This window comes from Carcharodon carcharias, chromosome 19 (genome assembly GCF_017639515.1).
Source record: "Carcharodon carcharias isolate sCarCar2 chromosome 19, sCarCar2.pri, whole genome shotgun sequence".
Taxonomy (NCBI): Eukaryota; Metazoa; Chordata; class Chondrichthyes; order Lamniformes; family Lamnidae; genus Carcharodon; species Carcharodon carcharias.
In genome coordinates, this window is record NC_054485.1 from 56,909,055 (window position 1) to 56,926,688 (window position 17,634).

The 17,634-nt window shown below is 46.6% G+C and overlaps 1 protein-coding gene across 1 annotated transcript in view; it reads right to left on the minus strand.

The window, feature by feature from the left end:
* Positions 1 to 287: 287 nt before the first annotated feature.
* The window catches only part of LOC121291185 (mucosal pentraxin-like), a 41,379-nt gene continuing 24,032 nt past the window's right edge, over positions 288 to 17,634 (minus strand). Inside the window, exon 3 of the mRNA XM_041212275.1 lies at positions 288 to 387. Within this exon, the coding sequence (XP_041068209.1) occupies positions 288 to 387 (100 nt within the window). The remainder of the gene's footprint in view (positions 388 to 17,634) is intronic.

A 17,634-nucleotide genomic window follows, 5' to 3' on the forward strand; every position in this document is an offset into this window, starting at 1 on the left:
AAAAAGAACACTAGGCATTACGTAACGAGACCAGACAGATGAAATGGGGTCAAATGGATCAACTCGCCCGAATTGTGGCATCTGTAAATGACTGCAAGGGGACTGCACTTCTGATACGCTTTCCAGGTAATGACAAATTCAGGTGTTTGGCTTACCGTGGCTTTCTTGACTGTCATCGATTAATTTGCTTTTTGCTTTCTGCAGAGTTGAGGTCTGTCTGGGGTGCCTTATAATTTTCTGCTCATAGCCATTTTTCATGTATTTACCAGTTTAAATGCACTGCTGCTTTAAGAGCTGTCACCTTTTTCTTTAACTGCAGCTGTCTGCTTTTCTCTGCTGTGTTTTGCTCTCTTTTTGAGTTTTGGCAGGATTCCCATGATCACAATTCTGCAGGGTGTTTTTTAAAATTTCAAACTGCAGCACTGCTTTCTGCTCTGATTGCTGGCTGTTGCCAATTTTATAAAGTAAGATGCTCTTTCCAATTCTTTGCTCACCCCCTTGAAATTTATTCTCTTTTGTTCTTTATCTTCATCACCACTTTTACATCTTGGGCAAATGAGTTTGTTGGCCAACCAAACTCTAACTGCACGCCTTCCTATGGTCTCCTCAATTGCTGCTTGCAATTAATAACTGGGAGAGATTGATGTAAGAATAAACAGTGATGATTTATTGAGACATAGGGCAGAGCACCAGATCATATGTGCTCACTCAAAACCCTCCAGGACTAGACTTACAGTTCCCAGTTGCCCACACTGTACGGTGATTTATCAGTGCTGTTACATGATCAGTACACTTGCATTCTCTTAAAGGGACAGGGTATCTCATTTTTCCACAGATAGGGTCCTTTGTAAGTAGGATTCTTACAAGGTTTTGCCAACCTGGTGCCAGGGTGAGGGGCACCTTGAACTGTCTTGAAAGGATTTTAGAGAGGGAGGGTTTGGATCCAATCATCGTGACCCTGTTGGAACCAACAACTTAGGAAGAGGAAAATTAACACAAAAGCAAAATACTGCAGAAGCTGGAAATCTGAAATAAAAACAGCAAAGCTGGAACTACGCAGCAAGTCAGGCAGCATCTGTGGAGAGAAACAGAGGGTGGAATCATCCCAGTTTGGGACTAAATGTAGTAGCAGCTGGAGAAAACGATGCTTTACCCGCTGGCTGCAATGGCGGCTTTTCATGCCACGTCGCCCCAAACCCACTGCATTAATCATGCTGTTTCCATGGCGGGCGGGATCTCATTCACCTGCCATGCCATCATCTCACCACTTCATCATGCTGGGCACCATATTTAAAGTGCAGCCACGTGCACACCTCTCAATGCTTCCAGCCCATGACTGCTGCAAAGATGACATGACCCTGAAAAAGACTGCAGCCCCCACGTTTAATGACACATCTCTCTAGCGTCTTTTGGAAGCAGTGCAGGCCCGCCATAGTATCCTCTACTCCCGCTCTGACCACAGGATGGGCAGCAACATCGGCAACCCAGCTTGGGAGGCAGTGGCAGCGATGGGCAGCACCAATGCCCTGCAAAAAAGGACAGCCAACCAGTGCCACAAGAGGATGAATGATCTCTCCCATTCCACCAGGGTAAGTCACTCTTCTCATCAGTCTCAACTTATACACTTACAAACCCATTACACAGCCACAGGGCCCTCACTCACTGCCAGTTCAAGAGATATCACCATTCACTCTCACACATTCACCGTCATTGTCCTCATCCCATCCATGGAACTACTCACCACCCACACAGGACAGGCATACTTATCATCTGGCCTGACAGGCGTCCTGCTTACACTCTCTCCATCTATCTTCATGCAGGACAACTGGCACACAAGAGAGAGAGGTCACAGACCAATGGAGGATTACCTGAAATCAAGGTCCTCACGGACATTGAAAACAGAACCATCCAGCTGGCCGGCAAGGATCCGGACTGTTCCTGTGCTGATGGTGAGGTCGGCTGTGCTCTACCAAGTGAAGGTCCGGCAGTGCAACATCCATCAGACAACCATGCTGTGAGTGATGTGTCCTGTTTCACAGGCCACTGCCATGCACTAATTATCTCCCCTTGCTTTCACAGGCATATTTGCCAAACAGTGGACAGAGTCCATGACCCAGGGCCTCCAATCAAGCCCTGAAGAAACCGCTGAAGAGGAATCTGAAGGCATCCTCCCTGAAGTCCGGTTACAGCGCTCACCCACACCCTCCACCAGTGCAGGGACACACATCTTGGTGGGACCTATCTATAGAGTAGCCTTGGGATCACATTCTGGTGAGTACATTGCACTTTCTGATCCGCTGCATGTGGCGCAGGGACTTCCCTGGTATCTGGCACTTGGAGGACAGCTGGAGGTCAGAAATTTGTTGAGTCCGAGTCAGATGATGGGCTCCTGGACTTGGTTTTGTCCAGTTGCTGCAAAGGCAAGCTCAGGAACATCAGGAAGGGATGTCCGCTGCACTCCTCAGATTGCAAAGCACGATGGAGGAGTCTGTCTGCCTTCAGGCTGAGGTGATAGCGCTGGCATGCCATCATCATCCTCCTGCAATTGAGCGATTATTAAGGGCCTCCGCTACATCTCCATGACAGGAGCATTCTCACAGCGCGTATGTGCACTGCCATAACCCAGACTGGAGTCAAACGTTCACAGATGCTATGTGAGGATCTATGGTGTCTCCTCACTGCATATCATCATCATCCTCCACAAATCTAGCAGCTATGAGGGCCTCCTGAGCATGCCTGCCTTGTCTAGCCAGTACGAGGGCCTCACCACCCTCACCGTCACCTTCGAGGACCTCCTCACCCTCATCACCATTGACATCCTCCTCATTGAAGGAGACCTCCAGCTCCTCCATCTCCTCCTCAGCCCGCTCCTCTTCCCGTTGCAGTGCCAGATTGTAAAGGGCGCAGCAGATGTGACGATGTGTGACACCCTCTGTGGACTGTATTGCAGAGCTCCACCAGACCAGTCCAGAAACTGGAATCTCATCTTCAGCATCCTGATGGTCTGCTCCACCAAGTTGCAAGTTGCAGCATGAGCCTCATTACACCGTCGCTCTGCTGCAGTCTGAGACTGCTGCACGGGTGTCATCAGCCACTGCCTCTGTGGGTAGCCCTTGTCCCCAAGGAGCCAACCCTGCAGCTTCTGTGAACCCTTGAAGACGTCAGGGATATGTGACCGACTGAGAATTTGGAGTTGTGAATGGTCCCTGGGAACCATGCGCATAGCTGCAGGATGCATTTCTGCTAGTCACACACTAGCTGCACATTCAGCGAATGGTCAACCTGGTGTTTGATGTAGTTCACCGTGTGTTGCGATGGAGATCTGAGCGTCACATGAGTGCAGTCGACCACACCCTGCACCTGTGGGAAACCTGAGATCTGAGTGAATCCAATCGCTCTTGCACCCTGTCTATCCCGGCCCCTGGTGAAATGCAGAAAGTTGTGTGCCCTCTTGAAAATGGCATCCGTGACCTCATGGATGCATTTGTTGGTGGAGGCTTGAGAGATCCTACAAAGGTCACCTGTGGAGCCCTGAAAGGAGCCACTGGTGTAGAAATTGAGCGCCACTGTCACTTACACAGCCACTGGCAGTGGTTGCACTCCATGTCCCCATGGTGCCAAATCCTTACTGGAGAAGGAGGCTCCACAGATATCCCCATCCTCAATGATGGAGGAGCCCAGCACATCAGTGCAAAAGATAAGGCTAAAGCATTCACAACAATCTTCAGGCAGAAATACCGAGTAGATGATCCATCTCGGCCTCCTCCGGAGGTCCCCAGCATCACAGATGCCAGTCTTCAGTCAATACAGTTCACTCCATGTGATATCAAGAAATAGCTGAAGGTACAGGATACTGCAAAGGCTATGGGTCCTGACAATATTCCAGCAATAATACTGAAGACTTGTGCTCCAGAACTTGCCGCACCCCTAGCCAAGCTGTTCCAGTACAGCTACAACTCTGGCATCTACCCGACTTTGTGGAAAATTGCCCAGATATGTCCTGTACACAAAAAAGCAGGACAAATCCAACCCGGCCAACTACCGCCCCATCAGTCTACTCTCCGTCATCAGTCATGGAAGGGGTCATCAACAGTGCTATCAAGCGGCACATACTTAGCAATAACCTACTCACTGACGCCCAGTTTGGGTTCCACCAGGGCCACTCAACTCTTGACCTCAATGCAGTCTTGGTTCAAACATGGACAAAAGAGCTGAACTCCCAAGGTGAGGTGAGAGTGACTGCCCTTAATATCACAGTCGTATTTGACCGAGTGTAGCATCGACGAGCCCTAGCAAAACTGGAGTCAATGTGAAACAGGGGGAAAACTCTCCGCTGGTTGGAGTCATACCTAGCACAAAGGAAGATGGTTGTGGTTATTGGAGGTCAGTCATCTCAGCTCCAGGATGTCACTGCAGGAGTTCCTCAGGATAGTGTCCTAGGCCCAACCATCTTCAGCTGCTTCATCAATGACTTTCCTTCCATCATAAGGTCAAAAATGGGGATTTTCGCTGATGATTGCACAATGTTCAGCACCATTCATGACTTCTCAGATACTGAAGCAGTCCATGTCCAAATGCAGCAAGACCTGGACAATATCCAGGCTTGGGCTGACAAGTGGCAAGTAACATTCACACCACACAAGTGTCAGGCAATGACCATCTCCAACAAGAGAGAATCTAACCATCGCCCCTCAATGTTCAATGGCATTACCATTACTGAATCCACCACTATCAGCATCCTAGGGGTTACCATTGACCAGAGACTGAACTGGTCTAGCCATATAAATACTGTGGCTACAAGGGCAGGTCAGAGGCTAGGAATAGTGCAATGAGTAACCCATCTCCTGACTCCCCAAATCCTGTCCACCATTTACAAGGCACAAGTCAGGAGTGTAATTGAATACTCCCTACTTGCCTGAATGAGTGCAGGTCCCACAGCACTCAAGAAGCTTGACACCATTCAGGAAAAAGCAGTCTGCTTGATTGGCACCACATCCACTAACAGTCATTCCCTCCACCACCAACGCACAGTAGTAGCGGTGTGTACCATTTACAAGATGCACTGTAGCAATTCACCAAGGCTCCTTTGACAGCATCTTCCAAACTCACAACCACTACCACCTAGAGGGACAAGGGCAGCAGATACATGGGAAAACCAACATCTACTCGGCACTTCTGGCTGAAGATTGTAGCAAACGCTTCAGCCATATCTTTTTCACTAATGTGCTGGACTCCCCCATCATTGAGGGTGCGATATTTGTGGAGCCTCCTCCTCCAGTGAGTTGTTTAATTGTCCATCACCATTCACAACTGGATGTGGCAGGATTGCAGAGATTAGACCTGATCTAAAAATAAAAACAAAAACAAAAAAACTGCGGATGCTGGAAATCCAAAACAAAAACAGAATTACCTGGAAAAACTCAGCAGGTCTGGCAGCATCGGCGGAGAAGAAAAGAGTTGACATTTCGAGTCGTCATGACCCTTCGACAGAACTTGAGTTCGAGTCCAGGAAAGAGCTGAAATATAAGCTGGTTTAAGGTGTGTGTGTGGGGGGCGGAGAGATAGAGAGACAGAGAGGTGGAGGGGGGGTGTGTGGTTGTAGGGACAAACAAGCAGTGATAGAAGCAGATCATCAAAAGATGTCAACGACAATAGTACAATAGAACACATAGGTGTTAAAGTTAAAGTTGGTGATATTATCTAAACGAATGTGCTAATTAAGAATGGATGGTAGGGCACTCAAGGTATAGCTCTAGTGAGGTTTTTTTTATAATGGAAATAGGTGGGAAAAGGAAAATCTTTATAATTTATTGGAAAAAAAAAGGAAGGGGGAAACAGAAAGGCGGTGGGGATGGGGGAGGGAGCTCACGACCTAAAGTTGTTGAATTCAATATTCAGTCCGGAAGGCTGTAAAGTCCCTAGTCGGAAGATGAGGTGTTGTTCCTCCAGTTTGCGTTGGGCTTCACTGGAACAATGCAGCAAGCCAAGGACAGACATGTGGGCAAGAGAGCAGGGTGGAGTGTTAAAATGGCAAGCGACAGAGAGGTTTGGGTCATTCTTGCGGACAGACCGCAGGTGTTCTGCAAAGCGGTCGCCCAGTTTACGTTTGGTCTCTCCAATGTAGAGGAGACCACATTGGGAGCAACGAATGCAGTAGACTAAGTTGGGGGAAATGCAAGTGAAATGCTGCTTCACTTGAAAGGAGTGTTTGGGTCCTTGGACGGTGAGGAGAGAGGAAGTGAAGGGGCAGGTGTTGCATCTTTTGCGTGGGCATGGGGTTGTGCCATAGGAGGGGGTTGAGGAGTAGGGGGTGATGGAGGAGTGGACCAGGGTGTCCCGGAGGGAGCGATCCCTACGGAATGCCGATAAGGGGGGTGAAGGGAAGATGTGTTTGGTGGTGGCATCATGCTGGAGTTGGCGGAAATGGCGGAGGATGATCCTTTGAATGCGGAGGCTGGTGGGGTGATAAGTGAGGACAAGGGGGACCCTATCATGTTTCTGGGAGGGAGGAGAAGGCGTGACGGCGGATGCGCGGGAGATGGGCCGGACACGGTTGAGGGCCCTGTCAATGATCGTGGGTGGAAAACCTCGGTTAAGGAAGAAGGAGGACATGTCAGAGGAACTGTTTTTGAATGTAGCATCATCGGAACTGATGCGACGGAGGTGAAGGAACTGAGAGAATGGGATGGAGTCCTTACAGGAAGCGGGGTGTGAGGAGCTGTAGTCGAGATAGCTGTGGGAGTCGGTGGGTTTGTAATGGATATTGGTGGACAGTCTATCACCAGAGATTGAGACAGAGAGGTCAAGGAAGGGAAGGGAAGTGTCAGAGATGGACCACGTGAAAATGATGGAGGGGTGGAGATTGGAAGCAAAATTAATAAATTTTTCCAGGTCCTGACGAGAGCATGAAGCGGCACCGAAGTAATCATCGATGTACCGGAGAAAGAGTTGTGGAAGGGGGCCGGAGTAGGACTGCAACAAGGAATGTTCCACATACCCCATAAAGAGACAGGCATAGCTGGGGCCCATGCGGGTACCCATAGCCACACCTTTTATTTGGAGGAAGTGAGAGGAGTTGAAGGAGAAATTGTTCAGCGTGAGAACAAGTTCAGCCAGATGGAGGAGAGTAGTGGTGGATGGGATTGTTCGGGCCTCTGTTCGAGGAAGAAGCTAAGGGCCCTCAGACCATCCTGGTGGGGGATGGAGGTGTAGAGGGATTGGACGTCCATGGTGAAGAGGAAGCGGTAGGGGCCAGGGAACTGGAAATTGTTGATGTGACGTAAGGTGTCAGAGGAATCACGGATGTAGGTGGGAAGGGACTGGACAAGGGGAGAGAGAAGGGAGTCAAGATAACGAGAAATGAGTTCTGTGGGGCAGGAGCAAGCTGAGACGATCGGTCTACCGGGGCAGTTCTGTTTGTGGATTTTGGGTAGGAGATAGAAGCGGGCCGTCCGAGGTTGGGCGACTATCAGGTTGGAAGCTGTGAGAGGGAGATCCCCAGAGGAGATGAGGTCAGTGACAGTCCTGGAAACAGTGGCTTGATGTTCAGTGGTGGGGTCATGGTCCAGGGAGATTCCGTAGGGATCGCTCCCTCCGGGACACCCTGGTCCACTCCTCCATCAACCCCTACTCCTCAACCCCCTCCTATGTCACAACCCCATGCCCACGCAAAAGATGCAACACCTGCCCCTTCACTTCCTCTCTCCTCACCGTCCAAGGACCCAAACACTCCTTTCAAGTGAAGCAGCATTTCACTTGCATTTCCCCAACTTAGTCTACTGCATTCGTTGCTCCCAATGTGGTCTCCTCTACATTGGAGAGACCAAACGTAAACTGGGCGACCGCTTTGCAGAACACCTGCGGTCTGTCTGCAAGAATGACCCAAACCTCTCTGTCGCTTGCCATTTTAACACTCCACCCTGCTCTCTTGCCCACATGTCTGTCCTTGGCTTGCTGCATTGTTCCAGTGAAGCCCAACGTAAACTGGAGGAACAACACCTCATCTTCCGACTAGGGACTTTACAGCCTTCCGGACTGAATATTGAATTCAACAACTTTAGGTCGTGAGCTCCCTCCCCCATCCCCACCCCCTTTCTGTTTCCCCCTTCCTTTTTTTTTCCAATAAATTATAAAGATTTTCCTTTTCCTACCTATTTCCATTATAAAAAAAACCCCACTAGAGCTATACCTTGAGTGCCCTACCATCCATTCTTAATTAGCACATTCGTTTAGATAATATCACCAACTTTAACTTTAACACCTATGTGTTCTATTGTACTATTGTCGTTGACATCTTTTGATGATCTGCTTCTATCACTGCTTGTTTGTCCCTACAACCACATCCCCCCCCTCCACCTCTCTGTCTCTCTATCTCTCCGCCCCCCCACACACCCACCTTAAACCAGCTTATATTTCAGCTCTTTCCTGGACTCGAACTCAAGTTCTGTCGAAGGGTCATGACGACTCAAAACGTCAACTCTTTTCTTCTCCGCCGATGCTGCCGGACCTGCTGAGTTTTTCCAGGTAATTCTGTTTTTGTTTTAGACCTGATCTGTTGGTTATGGGATCACTTAGCCTGTCTATCACATGCTTATGCTGTTTGGCATGGAAATAATCCTGTATTACAGCTTCACCAGGTTGACACCTCATTTTTAGGTATGTCTGGTGCTGCTCCTGGCATGCCCTCCTGCACTCTTCATTGAACCAATGTTGATCCCCGGCTTGATGGTAATGATAGAGTGGGGGATATGCTGGGCCATGAGGTTACGGATTGTGTTTGAGTACAATTATGCTGCTGCTGATGGCCCACAGCACATCATGGATGCCCAGCCTTGAGTGGCTAGGTCTGTTCAAAACCTATCTCATTTAGCACGGTGGTAGTGCCACACAACACGATGCAGGGTATCCTCAATGTGAAGTCGGGACTTAGTCTCCATAACAACTGTGTGGTGGTCACTCGTACCGATACTGTCATGGACAGATGCATCTGTGGCAGGCAGGTTGGTGAGGATGAGATCAAGTATGTTTTTCCCTCTTTTTGGTTCCCTCACCATCTGCCGCTGACCCAGTCTAGCAGCTATATCCTTTAGAACTCGACCAGCTTGGTCAGTGTACTAGATTTTAGTGTAACCCAACCACTTTCAGGTTATTTTCATGTTTGCAATAAGCTGACAAGGCCCAAACACCATTTTGTACTAACACTGAGATAAGAAGCCATATTGTGTTCTGTATAATTACTCATGTGTATTAATTCAGGGTTATTACATAATTAGGAATATGCCAGAAAGAGATGATTGACTAAATAGTGTACCTCAATTAAATTACAATTGAAGGGTAAGTAATTAATAATCAGTAGTTAATTAGAAGTCGCTGTATGTTATTTCTGTATTTCTCCATAAGCTTTTTTTTATGATAGAATTAAAGTGCTGTAACAGCTGGGAATGAAATGGCATAAGCCTGGGACTCCCTCCCTATCAGGAACACATACTGTCCTTGATTGCTGAGTCTGTGTTAATGAATGGGACTCCTGTAAAGACACCAAGATAAAAACATAGCTTAAAGGAAGGCATCGACCTAAGTTTAAGACAATGTGCATAATTAGCTAGAACCAACAGAGTTAACTCTTATCACATCATTGACAAATTATAGACTAATTAGTCATTTCCAACTTAGCTAAAGTGGGCTTATGTCTTTTGATTATTAAAAAACGGGGTTGTGGGAACCATCTTTGTGTACATCAAGTGTGGAAAAACCAGTTTCGGTCTTCGGGGGTAGGTGAGTGTCCTCCTACCAGCACAAAGGTAATTTCCAATAACCTTCAGGGCAGATGAGTATTGAATGTGGTTAGTACTGGACAAAAACAAAAACAGAATTACCTGGAAAAACTCAGCAGGTCTGGCAGCATCGGCGGAGAAGAAAAGAGTTGACGTTTCGAGTCCTCATGACCCTTCGACAGAACTTGAGTTCGAGTCCAAGAAAGAGTTGAAATATAAGCTGGTTTAAGGTGTGTGTGTGTGGGGGGCGCCCCACACACACACCTTAAACCAACTTATATTTCAACTCTTTCTTGGACTCGAACTCAAGTTCCCCCACACACACACCTTAAACCAGCTTATATTTCAACTCTTTCTTGGACTCGAACTCAAGTTCTGTCGAAGGGTCATGAGGACTCGAAACGTCAACTCTTTTCTTCTCCGCTGATGCTGCCAGACCTGCTGAGTTTTTCCGGGTAATTCTGTTTTTGTTTTTGTATTGGATTTCCAGCATCCGCAGTTTTTTTGTTTTTATCTCTGTGGTTAGAACTGGGGCTGGTTTAGTAAGGGATTCCCTCCCCATAGAAATCCCAGCAAAGAGTAATGCTTCTCAGAAGCAGTGAGGGTTTCTCTGTCGGCATGAGGAGTTTAAGTTGTTGTCCACTTCTCTTGGATTGATCACCCATTTGAAAGCGCCGAGTTGGCAGATGTTCATTGATAAGTATATTTTTCCTATATCCTGCCTCTGTTAGTTAGTTGATAAGTTTCTAAAACTTGCTTATAATCAATAAACTTCAATACTATTTACTGATTTGGTGTTTGAGTCATTACCTGATGGTTATATCTCTGTTGAATTCAAACAGTTTAAAAGGGAAATTTGGGTTCCAGTATTAGGCTGTGCACAGCTAAATTGAAAAGTTCAATACCTTTCATCGGAACAAAAGGAGGATAGAAATATAAGAATTTTTAAGACAATAGAAGTGGGGAGGGGGCAGGACGAGTGAAAGGGAAAGTCTGTGATAGGGTGGAGGGCGGGCGAGAGTAAATAGCATCGATTTCAACATAACCTCTGCCTTCCCCATGCTCTGTGGGTTTTTGTGGTTTTGTCTCTCAATTTCTGTTGTATAAAGGGTTAACTGATGGGATATGCAAATGTATGACAGATGATGATGTACCGCTGACACCAATCAGTCATGTATTAGACTGTCTATCTCTCTCTCATTTTCATGCCTAGGAGCATTATGCCTGCTCTGTAATCTGTTTAGATGTTGTACCATTAAACAAGTGTTCAGCAGATACCGGAGTATATCTATAGTCACTCAAGTTCTGTCGAAGGGTCATGAGGACTCGAAACGTCAACTCTTTTCTTCTCCGCCAATGCTGCCAGACCTGCTGAGTTTTTCCAGGTAATTCTGTTTTTGTTTTTGTTTTTATATCTATAGTATATCTAAGAACCAAATCCAACACCTTGAACTCAAGACAGAAGGACTAGAACTATTTCTCTCTCTTGCTTCTGATTTCTATACCTCCTGCCTAATCCTACCTTTTTGACTGTCTCTTTACCATCTGTAGTTTTAGTCGCTTCTGTCTCCTGACCTTCCTCTGCTACACCTTTGACACTTTCTTATCCTGTTATACTTATCCCAATTAAAAGACAGCTGGAGAAACTTGGCTTTGATTTTCTGGCAGGCCTGAAAAAGAGCTAACAGCAATCTAATGCTGTTATGGTAGGAGATCAGGGAGCAAAAAGAACTTCAATGAGCCCCACTGCAGAACTAACCAAGGCTCACATTTCAGGGAATATTTAAGAGAGAGTAAAAATGTGACAATCAAATGATGTTAAACAGACCTCTACCCCTGCCATTCCTTTTCACTTGGGTACAATAGATTTGTGGTTCCTTGCTGATCAAGATTATATGCAGAATGGACAAAGCTGTTCTACAATAAGTGATCTTTCCTGGGACATGTAAGAGGCCACATCTGTTATCTCTGGTTTGACAAATGTCCTTACTAATTACAGATTTTCCTCTGATTGATCAATCAGAGCAGCTGAAATGTCAGCATCAGCGCTTATCACCCGATCAGAGCTGCCACTGTAATGGAAGAAACATCCGACAGAATATCGATGTTAGACATTGATAACAGGGTTAAAGACCCATGTGTCATCTGAGTTTCTGCTTATTTCTAAAAGACAGAGACTCCATTTCAGAACCCAGCATTGGAATTTGTTTTTCCAAAATCCCGGCCTTTGTTTCTATATGAAAAGATCCACTGGATGGAGACATGCGTTAAGAACTGTAGAGTGTTTTAATGTGAATGGATCAGATTGAACTCAGGAGAACAGTGTGAGAGTTCATTAAGTGCAGCAGAAGCATCAGGAATTTCACAATGAAACCAAAACTATCAAGATTTTACTGCTTTGAACATGAAAAATGAGAAGTATTTTCAGGAACAGGAAGAGAGCAGTTGCCTTAAAAAGCCAGTTTCCTCTTTTATTCCTCTCAATCCTAGCTATCCAACTTTTTGCAATATTCCTCAATCTCTTCCGTCTCATATTGTCTCCCAATCTGCTCGATATTGTCTGCATCAGTGATCTCCATGACCCTTTGGGTAAAACTGTCAAACTTCTCACTCCTGACATCTGAAATTCTTTATGTCCTTTGGTATCTGACCCATTGGCCACAATGAGCAGCTTCCCTGAACCAGCTTTGTCGGTGCCTTTCTATTTAAAACCCCCTTTAACTCACCTGGAAACTTTCCATTTTGAATGGTAACTGGTTTGACTCTTTCCTCCTAATTCAGATTAACAATGATTCTACCTTCAGAATGGAGAGAGGTTGACTTTCTTCACCTTAGCATCTGGGACTCAGTCTCTGGGAACAAAGCAGATGGGAAAGGGATGGGGATCCATGATACTAGCTCCCCTTTACCTTGCACAGGGATTCCCTAAGGGGAACAAAGTGTTCACAGTCTAATAAGATACAACAATGTAAATGAGGTGTGAGTTGGTGTGGCAATTTTTTTTGTCCCATTATCCTTCCACAAGCCAGGAATGAGTATGAGGAGGGGCAACTAGGAGTGATTTTAGACTTTGTGTTTTTCCTGCATTACAACAGTGGTTACACTTCATAAGTACTTATTTGGCTGTGAAATGCTTTGGGACTTCCTGAGGTTGTGACAGGTACTATAGAAATGCAATGTCTTTGATTTTCTTTCTTTTCGCCCTTTCCTCACATTGGAACAGGAAGGTGGAACTGAGAAAAAGTTGACTACATCCCATTGTCAGGTATGAGATACCAGCTGTCAGTTTGAAGGCCTCCTCACTGCTGTTTTTAGACAGGCTATTGCTAGAATATTCATCTCAGTTTGGGGGAACAAGGCTGTGCTGCTATGGCTCCAGACCTCGGCTAGGGAATGGTTTGGCCTAGGTTAATGATTGGAAGTACAGTTTAGTTCAAACTCAACAACTCCCGAAAAGGGAGGAGACAGGGGCAACTTGATAGAGGCCTATAAAATGATGAAACATCTTTGATACGGTATACATAGAGATGTTTCCGCATGCATTGTGTGGGAAGCTGGTGGATTCAACACTAGAGGCTATAAATATAGGATAGTCACTAATAAGTCTGAGCTCTGGGAGTGGTTAGAATGTGAAGCTTGCTACCACATGAAGTGGTTTAGATGAATAATATAGTTACATTTAAGGGGAAGCTGGATAAGTGAGAAAATAATAGAAGGATGAAGTAAAGCGAGAGAAGGCTCACGTGGAATAGAAACTTCAGTTTGGGTGGTTTGGGCTGAATGGCCTGTTACTACGTTGTAAATTCTATACACCCCTGACCCTGGGAAGGTGCCGCACTAACTCTGCAGGTATATTAATGATCACTTGTTCATTTTTCTAATGACACGAAGGCAACCTTTCTGTCTTTTCCTCCCATTAGTTCACTGTCTCATGCATCAAAACACCAGATTGTCATTTCTGTAGGTGGACAGGGAGGAGGTGGGTGTGGAGGTGGGGCATTGAATAATGGAACAGAGCCTGGTCATGTGACCCTGTAACTCCTTGAGTAGGCGGGGCTTGTTCTGCATGTGACATATTTCCAGTCTGATGTGCGATTTGCTGTTGGCTTCTTTGTCATGTCACCTAGAGACAGGTTTACGCCTCTGGTTACACCTCATCAGTGGGAGGAGCTGGAGTTGACAGCAGATATTGTGAGTTTAGTTAATATAAGTGGGGGAAAGGAAGGAAAAGAACAATTTAATTTTTTAATTCATTTACCCGATATGGGTGTTGCTGGTATATATTGACCAAGCCTAGCTGCCCTTGAGAAGGTGGTGGTGAGCTGCCTTCTTGAACCGCTGCAGTCCATGTGGTGTAGGTCTACCCACAGTGATTTTGCTCCAGTAATGTTGAAGGAATGGTGATTTAGTCCCAAGTCAGGATAGTGTGTGGCTCGGGGGGGAGCTTGCAAGAGGTAGTGTTCCCATGTGTCTGCTGCCCTTGCCCTTCTAGGTTGTATAGATCTCATATTTGAAAGGTGCCATTGAAGCAGTTATGGTGAGTTCTGCAGTGCACCGTGTAGATGGTACACACTGCTGCTACTGTGTGTCGATGATGGAAGGAGTGAATGTTTAAGGTGGTGGATGGGGTGCCAGTCAAACAGGTCGGTTTGTCTCCATGATCTTGAGCACCTTCAATGTTGTTGGAGATGCACACTTCCATGCAAATAGAGAGTATTCCATCACACACCTGATTTTTGCCTTATGGTGGACAAGATTTGGGGAGTCAGCAAGTGAGTTACTCGCCATAGGATTCCTAGCCTCTGACCAGCTCTTGTAGCCACAGTACTTATATGGCTGGTCCAGTTCAGTTTCAGGTCAGTGGAAGGTTGATAGTGGGGGATTCAGCGATGGTAATGTCATTGAATGTTAAGGGGTGATGGTTAGATTCTCCCTTGTTGGAGATGGCCATTGCCTGGAAATTGTGTGGCGTGAATGTTCATTACCACTTAGCAGCCCAAGTCTAAATGTTATCCAGATCTTGCTGCATGTGGTCACAGACTGCTTCCATATCTGATGAATGGAACTGAACATGATGCAATCATAGAAGACATTTACACTTCTGACTTTATGGGCAGAATTTGGCCCTTGATGGGCATGTGGGCCCCATCAGCTTGGCGGCGGGCGGACAGCCGAACTCTGCCGCCAAAACAGGGCCTGCCGCCATTTTGAGCAGGCAGGCCAATTAAGGCCCACCCAGCGGGCCACCCGATGTGAAGCGCAATGTGCTTCCTGTGCGGGGGGTGTGGGGAGGGATTCCCAAACTGTCAGTGTGTGCTTTCTTGTGCATTCGCATGAAAGAGCGCACATCTTCCTGAGACTAAGTGCTGTCTAAGGGAGATTAGTGACACGTTAAAAAACTCTAAAAATAGAAAAATAAAAACATTATTAACATGTCCCCCTCATGTGACAATGTCACATGAGATGGGACATGTTAATAAGAAGCACTGAAACTTTATTAAAGTTTTTAACACGAACATGAAACCTTTTCTCGCCAGTGGATGAGGATTCATGTATTATCAGAAGCTCGCTGGGGCTCCTGGCCTTCCCACCAGCCTTAAGGTTGGACGGGCAGGTCTTTAATTATCTTAATTATCCTGTCAATGGCCTCAATTGGCCATTGACAGGTCGGCGGGCGGACAGCTGATTTCGCTGTCCGCCCGCCTTCCTAAAAATGTAAATGGACCGGGATGACATCAGGCATTCCTCCCAGCATCATCCTGTGTCATTTTCCCGTTGTCGAGTGGGCCTCGCCCCCAAATTGCCGACGGGAAAATTCTGGACTATGATGCGGGGAAGCTGGCCTCCAACAACCAGGCTAGCAGAATGGGCAGACAAGTGGCAGATGGAATTTAATACAGAGCAATGTGAGGTGATGCATCTTGGCAGAAGGGATAGGGAAAGACAATATTAGCTTATTGGCCCAGTTCTGAAGGGTGTTCAGGGACTAAGGGACCTGGGGGTGCCTGTGCATTGATCTCTGAAGGTGGCAGGACATATTGTGAGAGTAGGTAGCAGAGTATACCTTGGACTTCATAAGTAGAGGCATTGAGTACAAAAACAGCAAAGTTATGGTGAACCTTTATAAGATTCCAATTAGGCCATAACCCGAATATAGAACCATTTCTGATCACAACACTTTAGGAAAGATGTGAGTGTCCTTGAGAGAGTGCAGGGGAGATTTACCAGAATGGTTCCAGGGTGGGGTTTTTAGCTGCAAAGTTAAGTTGGAGAAGCTGGGGCTGTTCTCCTTAAAGCAAAGGAGACTGAATGGAGATTTGATTGAAGTGTATAAGATCATAACAGGTTTAGATAAGATAGACGAAAAAAAAACTGTTCCCATTAGCTGATGGTACAAGGACTAGGGGATTCAGATTTAAGGTTATGGGCAAGAGATGCTGGGGTGGTGGGTAGGTGGGTAGGAGGGTGGTGGAATTTGATGAAGAGCTTGTTTATGCAGCGAGTGGTAATGACTTGGAACTCGCTGTCCACAAGGATGATGGAAGTGGCGAAAATCAGAGATTTCAAAAGGAAATTGGAGGGGCACTTGAAGGAAAGAAACTTGGCGAGCTCTGGAGATGGAGCAGAGGAATGGCATTGATTGGTTTTCTCTACAATGAGCCAGAATGGATTCAATGGCCTAAATGGCCTCATTCTGTGCTGTAATGACAGTATGGTCAGGATTTAAAATAGAGGCAGTGCCCCCACCCACTGGTTGGAAAGACAAGGGTGAGCTCACCTCCATCAGCCTTGGAACACATGACATCATTTTGCGTAGGTCAAGGAAAATGCTGCACGTCCAGGAGCTAACAATCAATGAAAGGGTCAGCAGATCTTCAGCTACAGCAGCGCCGCCAGAAGTGGTGGCCACTGCTGGGACTTCAGTATGCCCTGGATGTGGAACAGTGCTGGAGGCCCAGTGTAATAGTAAATGGAATGGGCCCTGGTAAGATGGTGGGAGGATGAAGTGGTGGGGGAGCAATTGAGTGGCCAGGGATTTTCTTTAAGTGGGGTGGCCCCTACCTCTCTAGGACAAGGATTAACCAAACAGGAGGGACTCTTATCCTTGAGCTCACAGTCAGGCTGCCAGGTTACACCTGGTGGCCTTACCATGTGACTTGGGCCTTTCTGTACTACTGGAAAATAACAGCGTTGGCTACAAGATATCCTTAACTTGGCTACTTAAGAGCTTCAGTTGGCACAAAAATGGGCAAGCTGCCTGACACCTCCCCACCACTGGCAAAATACTATTGTAGCAGGGTAGTAAATTGTCACAGCACACCTGCCAGCTCACCCTAGTTTATGACTCCTCCCCCACCAAACCCAGGGGCAGCATAAAATTCCAACCCATGACTCTAACCACAACCATCTTCCTCTATGCTAGCTATGACTCCAACCAGTGGAGAGTTTTCCCTCGATTCCCATTGACTCCAGTTTTGCTAGGGCTTCTCGACGCCACACTCAGTAAAATGCTACATTGATGTCAAGGGCAGTCACTCTCACATCTCCTGAGTGCAGCTCTTTAGTCCATGATCGGATCAAGGGTGTAATGGGGTCAGGAGCTGACTGGCCCTGGTGGACCCCAAACGGGGCATCAGGTAGCAGGTTATTGCAGCGTGTGTGCCGCTTGATAACACTTGATGATACAGAGTATATTGATGGGGTGGTAATTAGCTGGGTTGGATTTCTCCTGCTTTTTTGTGGGCAGGACATTACTGGGAAATTTTGCACACTGTTTGATAGATGCCAGTGTTGTAGCTGTACTGGAACAGCTTGGCAAAGGGCACAACTAGTTCTGGAGCACATCTTCAGTAGAAAGTTG